Source organism: Cataglyphis hispanica, chromosome 9 (assembly GCF_021464435.1).
Source record: "Cataglyphis hispanica isolate Lineage 1 chromosome 9, ULB_Chis1_1.0, whole genome shotgun sequence".
NCBI lineage: Eukaryota > Metazoa > Arthropoda > Insecta > Hymenoptera > Formicidae > Cataglyphis > Cataglyphis hispanica.
Window position 1 is genome coordinate 687979 of NC_065962.1, and position 21139 is coordinate 709117.

Below are 21139 nucleotides of genomic sequence, written 5' to 3' on the forward strand. Positions count from 1 at the left end.
ACTGCGTGACATGCTGGAAGATACGTGTTTACCACAGCGCGATTCATTTCACAGTTCTTTGACTGGTGACACTGTATCTGAGAGCGATTACGCGCACGCCGAGACTGTCTGGAAGCGGTTCTCCATTCGAATGTTAGGCGAATACAGCGATCTATATTTAAAAATAGATGTCTTGTTATTAGCAGATATTTTTGAAAATTTCCGCGAAAGTTGCATTAAAAGTTATGACCTCGACCCCGTGTATTACTTTACTCTCCCTGGATACATGTGGGATGCCATGTTGAAACATACAAATATTACGTTCGAATTACTTACTGATATCGAACTCAATACAAAATTTCGAACACTCGCGAGAAATGATTTCAAAAAAAATTTATATAAATTAATGAACGTGGTATTCGGTAAAACTATATAAAACAGGCGCAATCATGTTAATGTAAGATTATTAACAAAGTGAGATGGAAGATTCGGTGCAAAGGCAATGATCGCAAAACCGAATTTTCATAGTAGCGTGTTTTCTGAGAATCTGATCGTTGAATTGCGAAAACTTGAGGTAAAATTTAATAAACCGATCTACGTCGGTATGTGCATCCTCGACATTTCTAAAACGTGTTTGTACGAGTTTCATCATGAATACATGTTACTATTATATCGCTGCAATTGTAAAGTCATGTACACCGACACAGATAGTTTAATTTATCACAACGAATGTGGCAATGTATATGAGACTATGAAAAGCGATATCGATAGATTCGATACAAGCGATTATTGCGAAACAATGTCCAATTGAACGGTGCGCAAATGAAATGTGTTCAATCGAACGGTGCGCAACTTTATGTGTCTAATAACACAGTGTACAATTGCAATGTGTCCAATTGTACTGTGCGCAAGTGAAGGCTTCTCCTAAAACGTCTGTCTAATACGATATCCTCCTCGATTTTACCGGTCTTCAAAGCGCGATGTTTTTTGCGAATCGATTCGCACGTTTTCGCAATTTTCCTCGCAATCTTCTCGCGCTCACGAATACCCTCGCTGCCAGTCATGTTGGTCAGAGTGTCAATTTCTCACGTTTCACCACGACAACGACTAATCGCTTTGCGCTATCGCGAACACGTTAAATCCTTTTCTGTACCAACCATCGTTGAACGAGCTGTCTTTGTCTATCACTACAAATCCATATTTGTGCTGCCAACAATCGTGACACAAAGAAAAATTCATCGTAAGACATATCGGTATTCACGTGATCGTTATACACATGTTTCAGGTTGGTACTATCCTGTTTGAACAGAATCAGGTTCGCTTTGTCGCGTATCAGATGTTTAGGTATTCTCGCGTACGTTTGACAGAGATAAAAGCAGTCGACGCTCGAGTGACGGCCCATTGAAAAGTACTCTCTCACCGCATCTTGCTTATCGCATGCCACGTCATCGAACACGAAGATCGAGTTTGGACGCGCCTCGCTCGGTGGAATGACGTCACTATTATTGGAAAATGTAAAATAACCAATTTCGTCGATTGATGTCAATAAATTTTCTAGATATCGATATTTCGGCTGTTGAAGCGATTTTGAGTATACGTACACGTTCTCGAAACGTACACCGTGTGGACTTTCTATCAAACTTATCAACACGTTGGTTTTACTGCAATTTGAAGGACCGCAAATGATACCGCGTATAGTAGCCGGTAACATTGTATCATGCTTGCGCATCTCCGCGTTGTCCTCCATCGATCGTAATTTGTCGTCACAATTCGTTACTTTGATTATCGCCAACGTTTATCGCACGAATTTTATTTTCACACTGCCGACTGAGAGGGCAATTGGATCAAACGCCTATTTATAGGTGTGCGGAACCGCGAATCGCTCAGTAGCGAAAATGTTCATCTTACTATCGAGGCCTTCCGATATTTGCAATTTAAGCGCCGAACAGTTACAATTTGTGCCGAAAATCGTTTTGCTGCGAATGTGTGGCGATCACATCCATTATCTGTGGGATAAATTTCCGGAACATATAAAGGCGGATTTGGAGGTTCAACAATATCATCGCTGTTACGAACATTACAATCAACCGTGGCAACGAATGCAAATCGACGGTTCAGCACCGTTGATAAAAGATTGCAGCGAATATCAACGAAAATAGGTAGAGGCTTATTAAATCGCGCGATAAACTTACTTCCTATCGAATTACATATTCCTGGCTATCAATTTTGCGGCCCGGGTACTCATTTGGAAATACGATTGGCGAGAGGTGATCAGGGTATAAATCCATTGGACGCGGCATGGCGCAACCACGACATTGCGTATTCTCGGAGCACCGATCTCACCGAGAGACACGCGGCTGACAGGATTCTCGCTGAGAGAGCGCAAAAATGCATCATCGCGAAAGATTCGACTCTGGGTGAGAGAGCTACAGCTGTTTGGATATGAAGACGAAGACGAAGAAAAAGACAAAGACGAAGAAAAAGACGGTGAAGAAACGGATATTTCCAACAGCGAAACGAGGCGGTGTATTTCCGATTATACCGATATTAAGTGCGCTCGGATCCTTGATCGGTGGAGCAGCCGGCGTGGCAAAAGCGGTGAACGATAGCAAAGTCATGCGGCATCAACTGGAGGATGCCTGCAATGCCGCAATCGCGCGATGGAAGGTCACGGGCTTTATCTCGCTCCGTACAAATATGGACAGGGATTGTATCTCGGCCCGTACAAACGTGGACAGGAAGTGGTAACGAAAAAAAAAAAAAAACGTTAAAGAGATGTTAAATATGCTTACGGGCGTGACAACGAACATACAATTAGAACAACTAGCAAAACGTATACGATTCTTTAGAGGCGTGATTTTTTACCAATCGGTGGTATACGTCAAAACGAGAGTGGAATCGTGAATTTGGATAACACCAAAGGATCAGGTACTCATTGGGTGGCCTACGCAAAGAGGGAGAATCGCGTTATATATTTCGACAGTTTTGGCAATCTTCGACCACCGAATGTATTGGTGCGATATTTCGGGCAGAACGTGACGAATATACAGTACAATCAAACACCTGTTCAAACTTACGATTAGAGTATCTGCGGACAATTGTGTCTACAGTTTTTTCGTATTGTCGACGACGATCGATATGAATTTAAAATCTGATGATGCGCCGTTAATACTCAGTATTCGTCAAACAGTTTTCCCGACATGTCTATGACATTCATGCTGACTGGGAAAAATAGCATCCTCGCGGCACACTACCATTCAGCCATAGATTTGAACGACGGTGAGTACGAGCTCTGTCTAACGAATTTTGAGACTTATCATACGATATCGAACGTGAATTCCTCGAATAATAAATTTTATTTCGATGAAAATGACATGGAAATTACGATTCTCGAAGGATCGTACGAGATACACGCCATATATAAATTTTTGAAACGTGCAATTTTACGGAAACCGCGACGCGTGTTTCGCTCCGGCAATCGTGTTGATAAACGCGGTGATATCCCGTCAGGAGAGGAGACTGTTCGAGCGAATGGTGACGAGGACGAAACTGTAGAATATCCGATAATACTCCGTGCTAAATAATACGATGAATAGCGAGATCAGGTGCGCTTTTAGAGTAAACTTTAACTAACCCAACAACATTGGATCGTTATTGATATTTTCAAATCGCATATTGCAGCCGAGACAGTGGCACCAATCGGATGTACCGATTAATATTATCAACGTAAACATTATCCGCATTGAGTAAAACGTGACCGCGGGTGCATACAGTAACGACAAATGCGTTCATATGATACATGAATTTTCACCGAGCATGCCACCAGGATATATAAGATATCGGAAACGCCTGCGCAGATCAATTACCTGCCGATCATCACGCGGAGCATTACGGATCTAACGAAACGCGTCGTGAATCAAGACGGACGATTGCTCGATTTTCGAGGAGAAAAAATCACCATCAGATTGTACGTATGACGGCAACGAAATTAGCGTGCGATACATGAGATGCTCGTGTTGAAGGACTCGAAGAAGAACGTGAGAGATAATAATATCTTTACCGATTGATGATACCATCCGATCATCATCATTATCATCAACATCATCATCACCATTAGGTTGCGCTAAAAAGACGAGAAAGAAGCTCAACGCGTTGTTACGTCTGGTAGACTTCACGAATATTTTTTGTGTGTGTTTCTTTTACTAATATATAAATTATTACGTCCGGCAGACTGCACGATTGTTTTCTTTCATCGAAAATTCGTTAGTGACATAAAATTCGTTAGTGACATAATTTAAGTTCTAAGAATTAGTCTACGTCTAACAGAAACAATAAGCAAGCGAAGTCTAGGAAGCGAGATTGTGTATTCTCGCTGTCGAAAGTCAACTATAAAACGGATCAATAAATTTAAACGTTACAACTCACTCTGAAGGCTTGAGAATTTTTAAACAGAAGATAACAAACAGTCAAGCACTGGAAATTTTAAACCATGACAAACAGACAGCGAGATACTCGAACTCAAGTTCGGATATCAGACCCAAGAATTTTAAACTAAAAATAAACAGAGCACAAAAATAATGATCCACTGATGATCCGGAGTTGAAACTCGCGACATTTGACACCGCGTGCTCGGTTGCCAGATCACCCTCTTATGTTATCTGTTTAAAATAAATTTTAAGTAAAATGTCAACTTAGCTGATTATAGCGAACTGGGCATGTCTCAATCCGTAAAACGAAAGCCACACCCTTATTCAATAGCAACTATTCTCTATTGGTCGAAACTCAAATTGATAAACAAAAGCCTTCACCAATACCTACGATTTAAAAACTTAAAGTAACATCCTAGGAAAAACCGGAGGGCGTGATTAGAAAAAATTATTCGTTAAACTAGATTAACGAACCAATGGAGAGGAGGAGCAAAGGGCTTACTAAGCATCGGAATATTCGTCGCGAGCATCATTAAAAATTTTTCCAACAGTCATGTGACACTTCGTGTGTATCAGCATTATATTTGCTGTTGTTAGCAAACGGTATTCGTAGTTCGTTTTTTCTTATTACATTCAGTGCGGCTCTCCAAACCAAAGTGTTCACTTGCACAGTGTGAAGAGTAGTAATCTATCAATATAATCTATCAGTGCAATCGGCGTGAATAGTGAACCACGAACGCACATATGAAGTACATCAGCATCGACCACCGGATCTCTGAGCCAGCAGCTTTGTACCCGAGGCTCCGTCATCACAAATCTCATCGCACTCTATAAATAGTGAATTTATTAACTCCATTTTTTAATTTTTTTTATTTTTTATTTTCTTTTACCTGTTTCTTACATTCTCCTTCCCTCCTTTTCTCCAAGGAAAACAGTTATAAGATAATTATTTCTTCGTTTATTATTTTATTATTTTCTCTTCCTCTGAATATCCACCCAAAGATACATGTATTTTTTTATTAATACTTCCTGATATCGCATACCAATAATATCATCCATTACCTTTTTCCTTTGTGGATCGGCAGGTGTGAATGACTTAAAGATTCGAACGTAACGTTCCGGATCAGTGTTCACTCTCAGCATCAGGTCCAATCTACCTTTTTTCTTTGTGGATCGGCAGGTGTGAATAACTTAAAGATTCGAACGTAATGTTCCAGATCAGTGTTCACACTCAGCTTTAGGTTCAAATCTACCTTTCCTCTCGTGAACAGGCAGATGCGAATAACCTAAAGATCCTTATGTAACGAGAGGGATCAGTCTTCGCACTTCGCTTTAGATTCACAATAATTATTTTCAACGCATCTTTATTAATAAATTTTATTTTTTGGGTCCTTTTAATTAAAATTTATTATTTGTTTCATCCACTCCATTCTTCCCTTTTATCTCGTTATCTTGTCTTTCAAAAGAAAAAGGGGTAAGAGAGCAAGAGAAATATTTATCAAACTGTTTCCTAAAACTAATAACCACTCCATTACTAAACATTACGTGTGCTCCTTCAGTGGATTTTCGTGTCGTGACTAAGCACGAAAAACCAAACCTACCCCGGCACAGTTACGGCGATGGGGAAAGAACGCGTGAAATAGGAAAAACAGAACAATCCGAAAACTCCTGGCTCGGGCGTCGGCTGATCCTAGCTTTAAAATTGATTATAGTAGACTTAAGTTAGATAAGGACGCATTTGAAGCAAAAGAACGACGACTAATAATTAATCAACCGACACACACAGCAAACAATCTTCTCCCCTCATATTCACCCATCTTTTCCCCATCAGAATCCATACCTGATAGCTTCCCGGAATTTGCGCAACCTTGTTCCCCTTCGCCCCTCTCTTATTGTTCTCCTGTAAATTTTTAAGAAACTTAGTGTTCGAGGACTTCTCTCCCGTTTGAATATTCATCTCCCCTCAATTGTCAACCGTCAAATTTTCCTCCCTATCAATCTCCGCAACCCTCAACTCCCCCTCCCCCTTTTGAAAATCCTCCTCCCTATCAACCACCGCAACACTCAACTTCCTCTCCCCCTTTCGAAAATCCTCCTCCCTATCAACCACCGCAATTCACAACTCCCCCTCCCCCTTTCGAAAACCCTCCTTTTTATCAATCACTGCAACCCTCAACTCCCCCTCCCCTTTTCGAAAACCCTCCTTTTTATCAATCTCCGCAACCTTCAACTTCTCCTTCCCCCTTCGAAAATCTTCCTCCTTATCGACCTTCGCAAGCCTCAACTCCCTCTCGCTCCTCGCTTCTCGAATCGTCGGACCTCCCAGAAGAGTCAAACGTTTTCGGGAAATTCCGGGAATTCTTGAAAGAGCTACCTGACTTTAAAGAGCAACCGCGGGATTTCAACCCGGAATCCAGCTACCCCGAACAGTGGTCGGAGCTCCTCTTCGAAGACTTGAATAGCTGGTATCGCTACTTAATTAATCTATTTCCCCCTTTCCCTATTCCCCTCGAAGATAACGACTATCGCGTCGGTCCCGAGATAGTCAACCTCCATCAATTTTATAAAATCCTTGATACTTCCCCTCCTGGTTCTATTATCCCTTTCGTTGTCCCAGGTGCCCCCTTCCCTCTTGCCGTCCCTATCGAGATCTTCGGGATGAAGTTCCCTCCTCCCTTTACAGTGGAATTCGAAGACCTTTCATAATTTTTCCCCTCATTTCTCCATCTTACATTTTTTTTTTACTTAATTATATTTCTGCATTGTAAAACCCAATCGGAATGTAAATTTTAGTTTGTCCTTCTCGATTCCGGTTGATGACCTCCGCACTCATGTAACACCCACGAACAAACAATTCCCCACACACACACACACACACCCTCACACCTATAAATGCAATTCTTTATAATTCGTTATACGATTACCTTATTGTAATTGAATATATACGTAAATGTATCTGCAATCAAAATTAACGGTTTTTTCTTCTGTCTCTTTTGAATAAACACCAAATAATTTTAAATAAATACAATTTTAACCTTATAATTAGCTTATTAACCCGTTCTCTTTCCCGTACTCTGATATTGCGGAAGGTTCCGTTCTGGGTAATAAGGATTTAGTTACTTTACCGAAAAGGGGACCACCGAACGAACGTCCTACTGACCGAGTAAAAGCGACCCTTCCGGTTGTCGCCCTGGTCAATTCGTTCGTCTCCGAGACACTCGTTGTCTAGTGTTTGTCTGAAGTTAGGTTACGCCCTCCTGCTGGCTCTAAATTTAAAGAGTCTAGACGTAACAACGTCGAACATTGAATTTTTACAATCTTTGGGCTTCGCGGTACGAAATATATGAAAAAACATGATCGACATTCTTAACATTGGAGGCGAGCCGGTCTTTGACAATCGTATCGTCAAAATCGAGACTCACACTTACAATCCGTATACCAACACAACGTTTGAACACAGCGACGAGATACGAATATCAATACAACAACAGGATCTGTATACATTGCCGTATGAGAGTTTTTTATACATTGAAGGAAAACTAACGCTAAACAAACCAGCTGAAGGATCTGATGTAACTGTAGGAAATAATTGTATCGCGTTCATGTTCGATAAGATTCGAGAACTCGACGGTGTAGACATTGATCGTAACAGAAATGTGGGAATAATTAACACATTCAAGAATTATGTAACGCAGTGCTCGGAATTAGTTGCCCTTTTCGGGCCAATATTCGAAGCGATGCCTGCGGTCCCTCTACTAGCGTCTGAGGCTCGGAGGCCGAGCCGCCTATCGCGGTCGTAACGCTATGTCTCAGGAGCGTCTCGATCTAAAAAATATGCTGAGACCGTACGTTACACACACACACACACACACACACACACACACACACACACACACACACACACACACACAAGCACACGCACACACGTCCACGCACACGCACCCACATCCACGCACACGCACCTACACCCACCCACACCCACATCCACACCCACACTCACACCCAAACCCATACCCACACCCACTCACACACACATGCACATGCACACGCACACACACTCTGTATATATATATATATATATATATGTGTGTGTGTGTGTGTGTATACATAATAATGATAATTTGTTAATAGCTTTCCACACCCATAAGGTGTTCCACACCCATTATTATCGATGCGTTTTTTTTAGGTGGTTTCTCCAGTAGGCCTATTCCATTAAAAGATTTTGAAAATTATTAAATATGCAAGGGGTATTGATATCTTCGAAGCTGTTAATCAAACTCTTAATAAATTTGATGTAGATTTCTCAAAATGTTCAGCTATCGTAACTGATGGCGCAAGAGCAATGATAGGTTCAAAAATGGATTCTTTGGTCAGTTAAAGCAGCGAGATTTAAAGATCCCTGTCATTCATTGCATTATTCATCAAAAAGCGTTATGTAGGAAAGTTATTTATATTAATAATTTTTGTGACGTTTTGCATTGCTGTGCATAGTTGTGGAACTATGCACAGCAATGCAAAACGTCACAAAAATTATTAATATAATTAAAGGCGGTCAAAAATTTCTTTCTAATTGAAAGTTTTTACTCTTTCTCGAAGAACATAACGCAACTTATACAGATGTGCCTCTGTATTGTGAAGTTCGGTGGCTCAGTGCAGGAAAATGTTTAGAAAAGTTCTTTGCAATAAGAAAAGAGATCTTCCTTTTCTTGCAAGAACAATTTTTTTGCAAAATATGATGAATTTAAATTTGTTTTCGAAGATTTAGACTCGCTTTGTGAGTTTGCTCTAGTAAATGATATAACAAATCATTTAAATATTTTAAATTTAAAGCTACAAAAGACCAATCAAGTTATTTCACAATTAATTAGTCATGTCAATTCTTTTCGTAGGAAACTGCAATTGTTTAAAAATCATTTAGAAAATAACATTTTTCACTTTTTCTCCTCAGATTTTTTTTTGAAGAATACAGCATAAATTGTCAAAAACAAATTAATATTATTGATTCTTTAATAAATCAATTTAATTCGCGTTTCAGAGATTTCGAAACGCTACGAAAAGATTTAATACTTTTCGAGAATTTTCGAGAAAAAACTGTCACAGTATAAATCGAGGAACAAAGCTTAAAACTTCAGGCTGAACTTTGCGATTTGCAATGTCATCTTTTTTTAAAGACACGACTAGAAAAGAGAGTTGAATTCTTTAAAATTTTAAATGTATCGTGTTATCCACGTCTTACAAATTTCGGTCTTTAAATTTTCTCCATGTTTGGGTCCACAAATTTATGTGAATGTTCTTTTTCAAAAATGAAATTTATCAAAACAGAAAAACGTTTTTCCTTAAACGATACATCATTATCCTCGCTGATGCGAGTTAATTCATCGAAAATTTCTGTGGATATATCATCCCTAGTAGAATCGTACAAACGACCCAGAATATCAAATAAAAATTTTGATACAAATTAATTTTCAGAATTTTTTTCTGCTTTTTTATTTTAATTTAATATCTTATGTTTAAAAATATTATTTTTTTGTCGAGCCACATATTTAATAATTTTCAAAATTTTTTAATGGAATAGGCCTACTGGAGAAACCACCTAAAAAAAATGCATCGATAATAGTGGGTGTAGAACACCTCATGGGTGTGGAAGACTATTAACAAATTATCATTATTATGTATACACACACACACACACACACACACACACACACACATATATATATATATATATATATATATATATATACAGAGTGCGTGTGCGTGTGCGTGTGCGTGTGCGTGTGCGTGTGCGTGTGAGTGTGGATGTGGGTGTGAGTGTGGATGTGGGTGGGTGTGGGTATGGGTTTGGGTGTGGATGTGGGTGTGTGTAGGTGTAGATGCGTGTGCGTGGGTGTGGATGCGTGTGCGTGGGCGTAGACGTGTGCGCGTGTGCGCGTGTGCGTGTGCGTGTGTGTGTGTGTGTGTGTGTGTGTGTGTGTGTGTGTGTGTGTGTGTGTGTGCAAGTTACGGTCTCAGAATATTTTTTAGATCGAGACGCTCCTGAGGCATAGCGTTACGCGCGCGATCGGCGGTTCGACCGAGTCTCGGATGTTAGTAGGGGGACCGTAGGCGTCGCTTCGAATATCGGCCCGAAAAGAGCAACTAATTTCGAGCACTAACGATATCATCCGATAGAACCATGATTATGAGGAACGCCAGTTGGGATGCGCAGACTAATGCGAATGGATACTTTAATTTTTGCATACCACTCTACATGTTATTGGGATTTCGTTAACATTACAAACGCGTCGTGATTAACGCTCGTCACGCGTTGATTTTAATACGATCGCGCAACCACAATAATTTTCTGATTGAAAATTTGGCGTTGGAGTCTGTAATTAACATATTCAAGATGCAATGGTGAATGCCACACGTTATAATGAACGAGGTCAACAAGCTGTGGATGCTGCGCGCCTTGGAAAGCGGACGATTTCTCAGCATGGGTTTTCGCTCGTGGGATCTGTACGAGTTTCCGCTATTGCGTACAACCAAATATTCGTGGACCATTAAGACCGCGACTCAGCTGGAGAAACCGCGTTGTCTTCGCTCTGCAGACAGGCCGTCATGTCCAAGAATATGAGTCGATTCGACGACTGAAAATTGAACAACGTGAAACTTTATCTGAATTCGGAAAGTTATCCGTACGACGATATGAACTTGGATTTCGATAAAAACAGATGGTCGATTCTGTACGATACATACCAGCGTTTCTGCAAAAATTATTACGAGTATCTCGAGCCAAGCCTCACCGTCACGCAGTTTCTACGAAACGTTCCGTTCGTGATGATCGATTGCTCTTGACAAAACGAATCGGTCAAGAGCGTAACCGTGGATGTGAGATTGGAATTTGAATGTAAGGAGAACGTGCCGATGAATACTACTGCGTACTGTCTCATCATACACAATCGCGTGATTTAATACAATCCGTTGACAATCCAATGTGATGCGCAAAATCATCTAAATGGGATGAGATGATATAAAACCTATAATGCATCAGGATCAATCGCAATTTTCTTCTCGACGTACTGATATAAAAACATTATGTTTGTACCACCGTTCGTGGACGTGCAAGGATTCTTTGGTATGAAATTTGTCGTAAAGAAGATGGCGATGCTGAGAAAGGGAACCGTTTTGGCGCATTACATATTTACATGCCCCATACGCTCCGACCGTTTCCGAATATTCCCGAGTCGCGAACGGGCTCAACCAAATTGTTTAATAAACAATTATCGCGCCGACGCGATACCGTCGACACCGGGTATAAATAAGCGCTCCACCGACTAAACAGACAGAATCTTCTCCGCCGCTCTGAAGTCAGTAAGACACTCAGAGCACTCCGAAGAACCTACACGCTTCACAAATGATGTCGAGGTTGGGTGTACTCCGCCTCTGCTGGGCTTTCCCAGCATCCCACAAGCAAAGCGTTCCTACCGCACTTCCGATCGTCCGGCAATATTTCTAGCGGTGGGAATTTATCCGCCAACGGATATTCCCGTCTGTCGAACGCTGCTATTCCGACCGCGAACCGTTCCCGCTAATCCGGAAATTATCGCGAGGTATCTTGCGAGCCGACACAATCCGACCGAGACTCGCCATTTTTACGGCAACAGAATCCGCGCGTCTAGAGCCTTGAGACCGTCCTACGCGCCGAATTTGGCGACACGCGATTCGCCAAGCCGCAAGGCTCCCGCCCCTCGCGGAGACATCACCGTGCGCCATCACGCTATCTATCCGACGGGTGATACCACCCATCGATCACAGGCATCGATTATCGCGCACTGCGTTCAATCCGCTGCATAAAACGCGCCTTTCGCGAGTGCACTTCAAGCGTGCACTCGAGCGCATCACGCACCGAATCACACCACCGCGGTGCATCCGCTTACCGTTTGAAATGCATACACACATTCACGCATCACTCGCCTACACACACGCGCTCACCATTCGCATACGTCCCTCTACCGTCACTCACTCGCGTACACTCGCACTCATACGCATTCATTCGCGCACATTCATACACCCATACACTTTTGTAACCCCGCAGTCTGACATAAATAAACACATTATTTATTTTACTAACGCATTTTGATACTTTCCGAGCCCTGATCTCGGCGAGCTATCCCGCAACAGCGCACGGAAAATCCGACCGTTACATCTTATTTCCCCCACTCTTTTCCTTGCGAATCGTTTCTAAGAATTGTTTTCAATTGGCTATCTCTCCCTTCTCCTAAATTTCAAAGCATTAATCTCCGACCACATCATACTTTTAAAAAATAAGTATTCTCGGTTTTATACGATCAGTGTCGCGTCAACCGCTCTACTTCTCATAATCTAGAGAAATGTACTCTATTGAAGGAAGCAATATGAATTATTATGTTCCGATTGAGAACGTTAAAATTCCGCCATGTAAAAAGGAATGTGACAAATAAGTTTCAATTAACTTAAAACATTTTATATTTTTCTTAAATAAATTTATTAAAATATTCTTTTTTTTCATAGTGTTTCATCCGAGCCTCGTCGCGCAGTTTGTATACTTGGCAGAAGATACGCTTTAACCCCGACATCTTACAAATATCTGGAAATTGGAATAAGCATTGGGGCTATGTCTTACGTGCAATTGGTTCTTGGCGATAACTGGGGCAATCAAATAGTATTACCTTATGAAACATGGAAATCGCTGATGCAGAAACGTGCGGACATTGAACGGCTCTACAGACGTCTCAACCTCCATTGCAGATTTGAGATGTGACAATCAAAGTAATTAAAATATCTGATTCGGATATTATAGAAATGACTTTATATAATAATTCTTTATATATGAATCCATCCACTCTAATACATTTATTCGATTTTGAAAAATGTATAGAGCATATGTATTATTGGTTATGTGAAAATACTCATATTGTGAACGAAAAATTTAAACAATTTATTAGAGTGTAATAGAGTGTAAGTTTTACAGTGTAATAATATTCATAATGTGAACGATGCTGTAAAAACGATACATGAAAATGATATATTTGACAGCAAATCTCTCATAGATTGTGAATTATTAATGTGCGCTATAAATGATGTATTTTACGATGCTTGTAATAAATGAAAAAATACACATATACTTATTAATAAACATTTATATATTACAAATGCTTATCTATTTTTTTACTTTTCTTTTCTCGTCTTTTTAGATATACAACCGCGGCGCGACCGATGGACGAAGGATAGCGCGAAGCGTTCGTAAGGCGATGCGTTAGAGAGGAATAGAGCTAATGGTTGCATGCGTGTGAAAAATTATATTAATATTAAAAAAGTATTAATTATTTCTACATCTCCTTCTTTTCTTTTCTCGTCTTTTGTTTATGCCTGCACCGATAAACGATTATTCCTAGAAAAAAATTCTCAACCTTCAGACCGCAAGTACAATATACGCTATTTGTTTATAATGTTTATAAAGCAGCCGCGCTATAAACATCGGCGCTTGCCTTTGTATATATGCACCGGTTTAAACATGTCTCGCTCCCACGATAAGCGTCTTTTCGGCTCTTCCTAGAAAAAAATTCTCAACGTTCAGATCGCATGTGTAATAGATGCTATTTGTTTACAATAAATATAGCAGCCGAGCATCGGCACTCGTCTTTGAAATATGTCCATTCCCGCGATAAGCGTCTCTTGCTCTCGATAAGCGCCTGCCCGCGATAAACATCCCCTGTCCGCGCGACGACTCCCCCGCGCCCACAAGTTCCCCGTGCGGCTTCCGCTGGACCCGTATCCCCCTCAGAGGACAAACGTTAGAACCGGCCCTATAACACTACTACTATCGTTATTATAATGATTAATATTATTATTATTTCCGTACAATTTGACATTACTGGGTATGTTCGTTTGTAGGAGAATAATTATTGTTTATGTCTTCATTTAATTCGTCTTTCGTTCAGATCCCTTAATTCGGTCGGGTTTCTAATGATTTTCCATAATTTTATTGGTTTTACTTTGTCTAGTAATTTTTCAGTTCGTTCGTCATTTATAATTATCCGGTAAGCTTGTTTGTACAATGCTTATTATCGCGGGTTGAGTGGCGTTTTGAGTCGTGTTTAATTGCAACGTGATCAATATCAACGTGGCTATTCGCAATGTGGTTAATTTCAACGTGGTCAATCGAGACCGTGATCAATATTAATGTGGTCAAACGGGACGCTCCCTCGCGACGGGTTTGTTTGTTCGTATTCTTACGTCTTATGTCGTAAATTTACATTTTTTTTTTTTAATGTAATTTGTCCGGTTCTTTTTATTTCTAGTTTTCGCGTTTTATTTTTACATGCTAATTCGACCAGTTGTTTTTCTTGCGTGGAATATAACCATAAGTTCGCGTTATTTAGCGCTATCCACATTGTTGTGTTTGTGTGTATGTGTCGAATATTACAATTGTTTGTGTATCTAATAGTGAATTGATATGCACTCGCTCCGTTTTAGTGGCTAACTTTTTGTTACTAGACGCACATGTTTTGAGCGCGTAATTTAAAGCGGGGAGCACACACTTTTGCATAAGCGCATAACAATAAGCATAAGGAAATTGATTGGTTCATTTTCTTATGCATACATTTGTGGACCAATCAATTTCTTTATGTTTATGATTATGCGCTTATGCAAAAGTGTGTGCTCCCCGCTTAATACTGCCGACTGTGATTATTTGCACTGATCTAGGAGCGATTACAAGCACTGATCCCAACATAGCGCATTTAGTAACTTCTTTCGTGGTGCTCACATGTGCAATATGCGATTTGTAATCAACAAGAGAGCAGAAAAAAACCTATAGTAATCAACATAAAAAAAATAAAACATTAATATATTTAAACGTATTTCTAAGCGCATTCTGTTCGTTTTCTGTTTGAATTACATCAGTTCTCTTTTTTTTAATCCTTTTTATTACATCAAGTTCTCAAATACTAAAGAAGAAAAAAGTACATCCAAGTTTCTTTATAGGTTAACCTCCAAGCTTGAACCATGCAGAAGGAAAATAAAACATTACGAAGTATGTAAAACAGAAATAAAATAAACTATTAAAATATACATACATATATATATATATATATATATATATATATATATATATATATATATGTTACTATTTCATAACATATTACTTATCAGTAGTTTGTAAATTTTTTATAAGTATTAAATTTGTGCGCACTAAATAATATCTTCATTGCATATTGTGTAATATATATTTTTGTATAATTATAGCTTCAAGTATGTTATATTTTATATTTTATGTTATTAGTTACAGATTTTAAAAGAAAAAAATGGATACAAGTACAGAGACTTTAGTACTAGTACTAAAGAGAGAAACGAACTAAGTACTTGGTGTGAGGAAAGTACATGTTTATTATTAGATAAATATGAACAATATTTACCTTTAGTTGGACCAATGAAGCAATTCAAATGTAAAAAATCAATGTGGATACAAATATCGAATGATATTGCAACAGAATTAAATATTGTACGAAGCAGTGTGCAATGTGAAAATCGTTATAAAATTATTTTAAAACGTAAAATGCAATCTGTAAGAAACAATCAACAATCAGGTGCAAAACGAACAAAAGTGGAATTCGAAGATGAGTTAAACAAGATAAAGGCTATTGATGATAGTGTAGAACCTGAGATATTGCAAGGTCCAGGAAAAATAATTGAAAAACATAAAAAAAGTAATGAATAAAGAAAATACAATGAATTGACAGTGGAGAAGACAACGAAAAAAAAATGTATAAGTGAAACTTTATTGCAGTTTCAAAAAGATGAAGAGAAAAGAGAAAAAAGACAAAGAAAAACTAGAAATATTACGTACCTTTATGACAATCTTTTCAAAAAGCAATGATACAGTTGATTCAGATAATGAATAGAAACAGCATACTTTTCTTACCTTATTTTAAAATGCTTTACGTATGTCTAAAAATTTAAGTAAATACAAATGTTGAAAGTTTAAGTACAGTTACAAGTACTCCACTCTTGTTCGTTTCTTCTCCAAAGTTACAAGTATTTCATTCTTGTTCGTTTTGCATGTGTTCCTAATTGTTGAAAGTTTAAGTAGTTACAAGTCTTGCAGTTTAAATAGTAATAACTATTTTATCCTTACTTAAATCACATTATGTGATATTAAAGTGCTTATACATTTTTTTATTATGTTATATAATGATAAAAACATTTTATGTTATGTAATATTGAAGAGATGTTTCTATACGTTATTATAATATAATATAGTTTTTGTTATTTAATAGTAAAATGTTTTATGTTCATTTGGAAAAAAATTATTTCAATTTAAAATTATTTCAAATTTACTTGGATAAAATGCATTAATATGAACGAAATTATAATCTTAAAAAATTTTCTTTAACTAAAACAATTTTCTTTAAAATGTTAATGTAAATATTTTTTAATATTAATATTTTATTAAGTTTATATAATTATAAATAAAATAGATCGTCTGTTTCGTGGACAGTTTGATTTATGCATACATTTATGTTATAATAAATTTATTTGTGTTACATATTTTCTAATTAAAAGCTAATAAATTACAAATAATGTCTCTTTTTATTTCACCTTCCATTTTATTGTTCGGATTCTATTCATTATGATATGCCTTTCATTACGTTCTTCATTTTCAACATTTAAATAATCATTATTCATAATACATATATTATGTAACACACAACAGGAAATAATATAATTAGCAGAGCGTTTAACTGTAAAAAAAATCTAATTGCATTAATTGCCTGAATCTTCGTTTTAATAATCCAAATGCATTTTCTATTTTAACTCTTGTTGTAGACAATTTGTAATTATAATTTCGTTGAGCGGCTGTAAGATTACCATAATCTCTATATGGTGTTGATAAATATTTTCTTAAAGGATATGCCGCATCGCCTAATAAGTGATAATCTTCTGATATAGTTTTTATTTCATCACTTAAAAATGATAATTTAAATATTCTTGCATCATATATTTTACTGAGAGGACCCGTAAAAACATCTAAAAATAATTTATTAGCATCACAAACAGCTTGTAATATCAGAGATGTGTAATAATGTCTATTAACATAAGTGCTTTTGATTTTATTAACAGGAGTTTTAATTTTAATATACGTTCCATCAATACATCCAATAACTCCAGGAAATCCACTTATCTAAAACAAAATTATTTTATGTTGAAGATATTTTAAATAAAATCAATTTCATATATGAATAATAATATATTTTTAATTTTTAATTTAATAATAATATAATAATTAATAAATTAATTAGTAATAATAATTAATTATAGTATAATAAAAATTTATAATTAATAATTACTAGTCTAATAATTATTATTCCTATATTAATTTTTTTAACATAAAATAAAAATATTAATTACTTCTTGAAACTTGCGAGCACCTCTCTTTTTCTGTCGTCTGTATCAGACATTTTTATTATATTTGGATCAATATGTTATAAAAATTCCATTACATTTATTATGATAGCATGAAACATAGATTCTGCTACATTAAATCTGGATGCAACATCTCGTATCATTGATTTATTTTCTGCAAACCTGCGAATATAAAATTTACATTATTATATACTTATGTGTGCATTAATTAATGTAAACATAATATGTATATATGTATATATATATATATATATGTCTATATATGTATATACCATAAAAATGAAAATAATTGTGTATCACTATTTATAACATTGCGTCCATCATGTCCTTGTACTGCATGAAAAATTTCGGAGTTTGCGTACATATCATGTAATTTATCAAATGTACTTCGTTTTAAACGAAAATGTCGCTGAAACTAAATAAAAGAGAGATACTTTAAATATGAAATAATATAATAAATATTTAAACTATACATTGAAATTATGTGTGATAATACTTCTTTATCAGAATATTTATTTATAATATTTATCATATTCCAAACTTTCCGCATTTGTGTTTCATGTCGCTTTAATACTGCCATTTTTTCTTCATCGTTAGAACTGCTCGAACTATTTAACTGTTCATCTAATAATAATTTTAGCTGCCATATTTTTTCATTGGAATACTCAAATTTGCACTGAACTGCACTGTCGAAAATCTCAGTGCCATTCAGTGCCTTCTGCACTAGTGCAATGTATTTCAACCGAACGTACAAATAACACTGCATTGGGACAATGCAGTTCAGTCACACAGTTCAGAACACATTTTCACTAGCACATGTTTTTAGTGCACTATCAACCGAATACACATAAAATTTTGAACCAGTACAAGGTAAGCCAACCGAATACTAAATATTGAAAGAGTACGCACTCAGTGCGCACTAGTGCTTCCAATCGAATTCGTTATAAATGAGTCGTGCTCTTATTCACATAACAGACTTCGAGTTCTTATTTTAATTGTGCGAAGGCTCAAAATTTTCACGTTTGAAAATTTAGCATCGCTCTGCCTTTTAACTTCGTACATAGGACAACTCCTAATAAAGTCACTTCGTATAATGAATAAATGTGTTCTACTATGTATGTAGTCGCACTTAAAAATTCTTGTAGACTATTTGGCGATCCATCAAATTCCTGTATTATTCCGCGGATTTTTTTTATAATAGAAATCAGCGTCTTCCGACATACCGTACGTCATCGGGCGTGAAATCATACGCGTTGTTGTCCGTTCTCTTGGTGGAATGTTATCTCTGTTATCTCGTCTGTGTTGCTCGTCAACCCTTCAATTCGTATGTCATATATCGGCGTGATGTTTCTAATTTCGGTTCTCATATCTTATCTCATCTCGCATATCATTTCCCTAATATCGGTCGTTTCATGTATTTCTCTTCACATGTTGCGTTGTGCTTGCGCGTTCAATTCTGTCGCATTTAAATTTGCTTCTCCCCATAATCGATGTATTTCTTGGTCGACATCTTCCGATGTGATAGATTATGATGTGCTTGTGTTATATATCTTTTGTTCGCGATAAATTTCATCAAGGTTAAAGATACTCGAATTGTATGATAGTATTAATGAAAATTCGCGGCGATTTGTTAATACGCTAGAAGCGCTTATGGATTCAATTTCAAAATCTCGTTCTACGTTGATCGCTATTAAAATATTGTCTAATTCGCCGAAAGGAAATTCGCGTTCCGTTACAACATTTGTTCCGAGTTCTGGTTTGGATAAATTTTCGTTTATATTTAACGCATCAAAATTTTTACATACGATATGATGTATATCCCGGAGTGCTTCTACCGCTACTTTTGTAGAGCTTACTGCAATTCCTAATAACTTTATTCGCTGGTTCGGCTTATTATTGGCTAAATAGTTATGATTTATTTGCTACGCCTTTTGGCTGTGCGTTTTGGTTTTTCCGATATTTGCGCGTTTACAATTTGTTACATGTTTGATTTACAATATTACGATGAGCAGTGCTGTTCATTATCGACCATTGGGCGTCGATTGTCGCGTGCTGTTGAGATAGGTCAATGCGCCTTCTCAAGTTGCGCTTCGGGTGGTTCGAAGTTCTTGAAGACTTCCTCTTTTTCCTCGGTTGTGGTTGTCGGCGTTTGACGGAGTTTCCTGTCTCTTGTTCTGGCTGATTCCACGAAATTTTTTTCTCTTCTCGTAGTTGGTCTTTGCCGTATTAGTCTTGTCAGAGCTAGCGTGTATCCCACCGCTACCAATTAATGTTATATCCCTATCCGCTAAGGAAAGGATTGTTTGGCACTTGCACGCTTAAAGGATTAGGATCCACGCTCTGAATAAGATGCTCAGGTCTTCTGGTATAACTTACTGTATTTTCATAATGTTTTGTACACTTTTACACTTATTCGCAATTATTATTATCGGGCGCGATACGTACTATATTTGAGCGAGCGAGCTGTCGATGTCTGGTTAATGATTTGTTCTCAGCTCTGCTCTGTTGTCTTTGATACATCTTGTCTCGATATACAGGGCATATCAAAATAAGTATAGTGTCCTTAAAGGATCGTATTCCTGAATGAATTCTAAGACGATTTTTCCTTTACGAAAATTTGATCTGAAGCTTAGTTTTTAAATTATAAAAGGAAATAGTGAGCGAATTACGGGACGGATCATATGGTAGGCAGGGGTGGCGCAACTTATCATTCGATGCAGGTGCTTATGCGAGGCGCTCGCTACAGCTGACTCAAACGCTACAGTGTATCCATCCCGTAATTCGCTCACTATTTCTTTTTGTAATTTAAAAACTAAGCTTCAAACAAAATTTTCGTAAAGGAAAAATCATCTTAGAAATCATTCAAAAATACGATCCTTTAAAAACGAATGATTGTTCTAAATCACCCCGTTACATCACTCGATCAGCTGTTTGCTATACGCGATAAGTGTGTGTGTGTGTGTGTGGGTGTATGTGGGTCTATATATGAAAATGTGTACGCGTATTACATACATACATACACGTTTACACAACACTCTCTCTCTCTCTCTCTCTCTCTCTCTCTCTCTCTCTCTCTCTCTCTCTCTCTCTCTCTTACTCACTCACTTTTTCTCGCTCTCTAATGTTGCTTGCTTGCTTGCTCGCTCGCTCACTCACTAATTCGCTCCTACTCGTTCACTCACTCACTTATTCTTACCTTGTAGAGATTCTTCATAAATAAAATAATTAAACAAATAATTGCTGCACGGCCGCGGATAGCACGACTTTTTTATCAATTATTTTGTATC

The 21139-nt window shown here is 37.5% G+C and overlaps 1 protein-coding gene and 1 long non-coding RNA gene across 2 annotated transcripts; one reads left to right on the top strand and one right to left on the bottom strand.

The window, feature by feature from the left end:
- The first annotated feature begins 13041 nt into the window (after positions 1 to 13041).
- LOC126851831 (uncharacterized) lies at positions 13042 to 16232 on the top strand. The gene is made up of 3 exons (XM_050596171.1): positions 13042 to 13184; positions 15267 to 15462; positions 15712 to 16232. Exons 1-3 carry the CDS (start codon positions 13042 to 13044, stop codon positions 16144 to 16146), a joined length of 774 nt encoding a protein of 257 aa, XP_050452128.1. The 3' UTR covers positions 16147 to 16232.
- A 1242-nt stretch (positions 16233 to 17474) lies between these two features.
- On the bottom strand, positions 17475 to 19063 carry LOC126852071 (uncharacterized). The gene is made up of 4 exons (XR_007687773.1): positions 18349 to 19063; positions 18125 to 18267; positions 17838 to 18014; positions 17475 to 17610 (listed from the first exon to the last, which is right to left on the bottom strand). It is a non-coding gene; the product is annotated as an uncharacterized LOC126852071 (long non-coding RNA).
- Positions 19064 to 21139: the final 2076 nt, after the last annotated feature.

Excerpts from the sequence above, each read along its gene's own strand:
- LOC126851831 (XM_050596171.1), top strand. The coding sequence starts at position 13,042 with ATGTCTTACGTGCAATTGGTTCTTGGCGATAACTGGGGCAATCAAATA. Across the intron at positions 13,185-15,266 it reads CTCCATTGCAGATTTGAGAT|AAACATTAATATATTTAAAC; the intron begins GTGACAATCAAA and ends ATAAAAAAAATA. Across the intron at positions 15,463-15,711 it reads GGAAAATAAAACATTACGAA|TTACAGATTTTAAAAGAAAA; the intron begins GTATGTAAAACA and ends TTATGTTATTAG.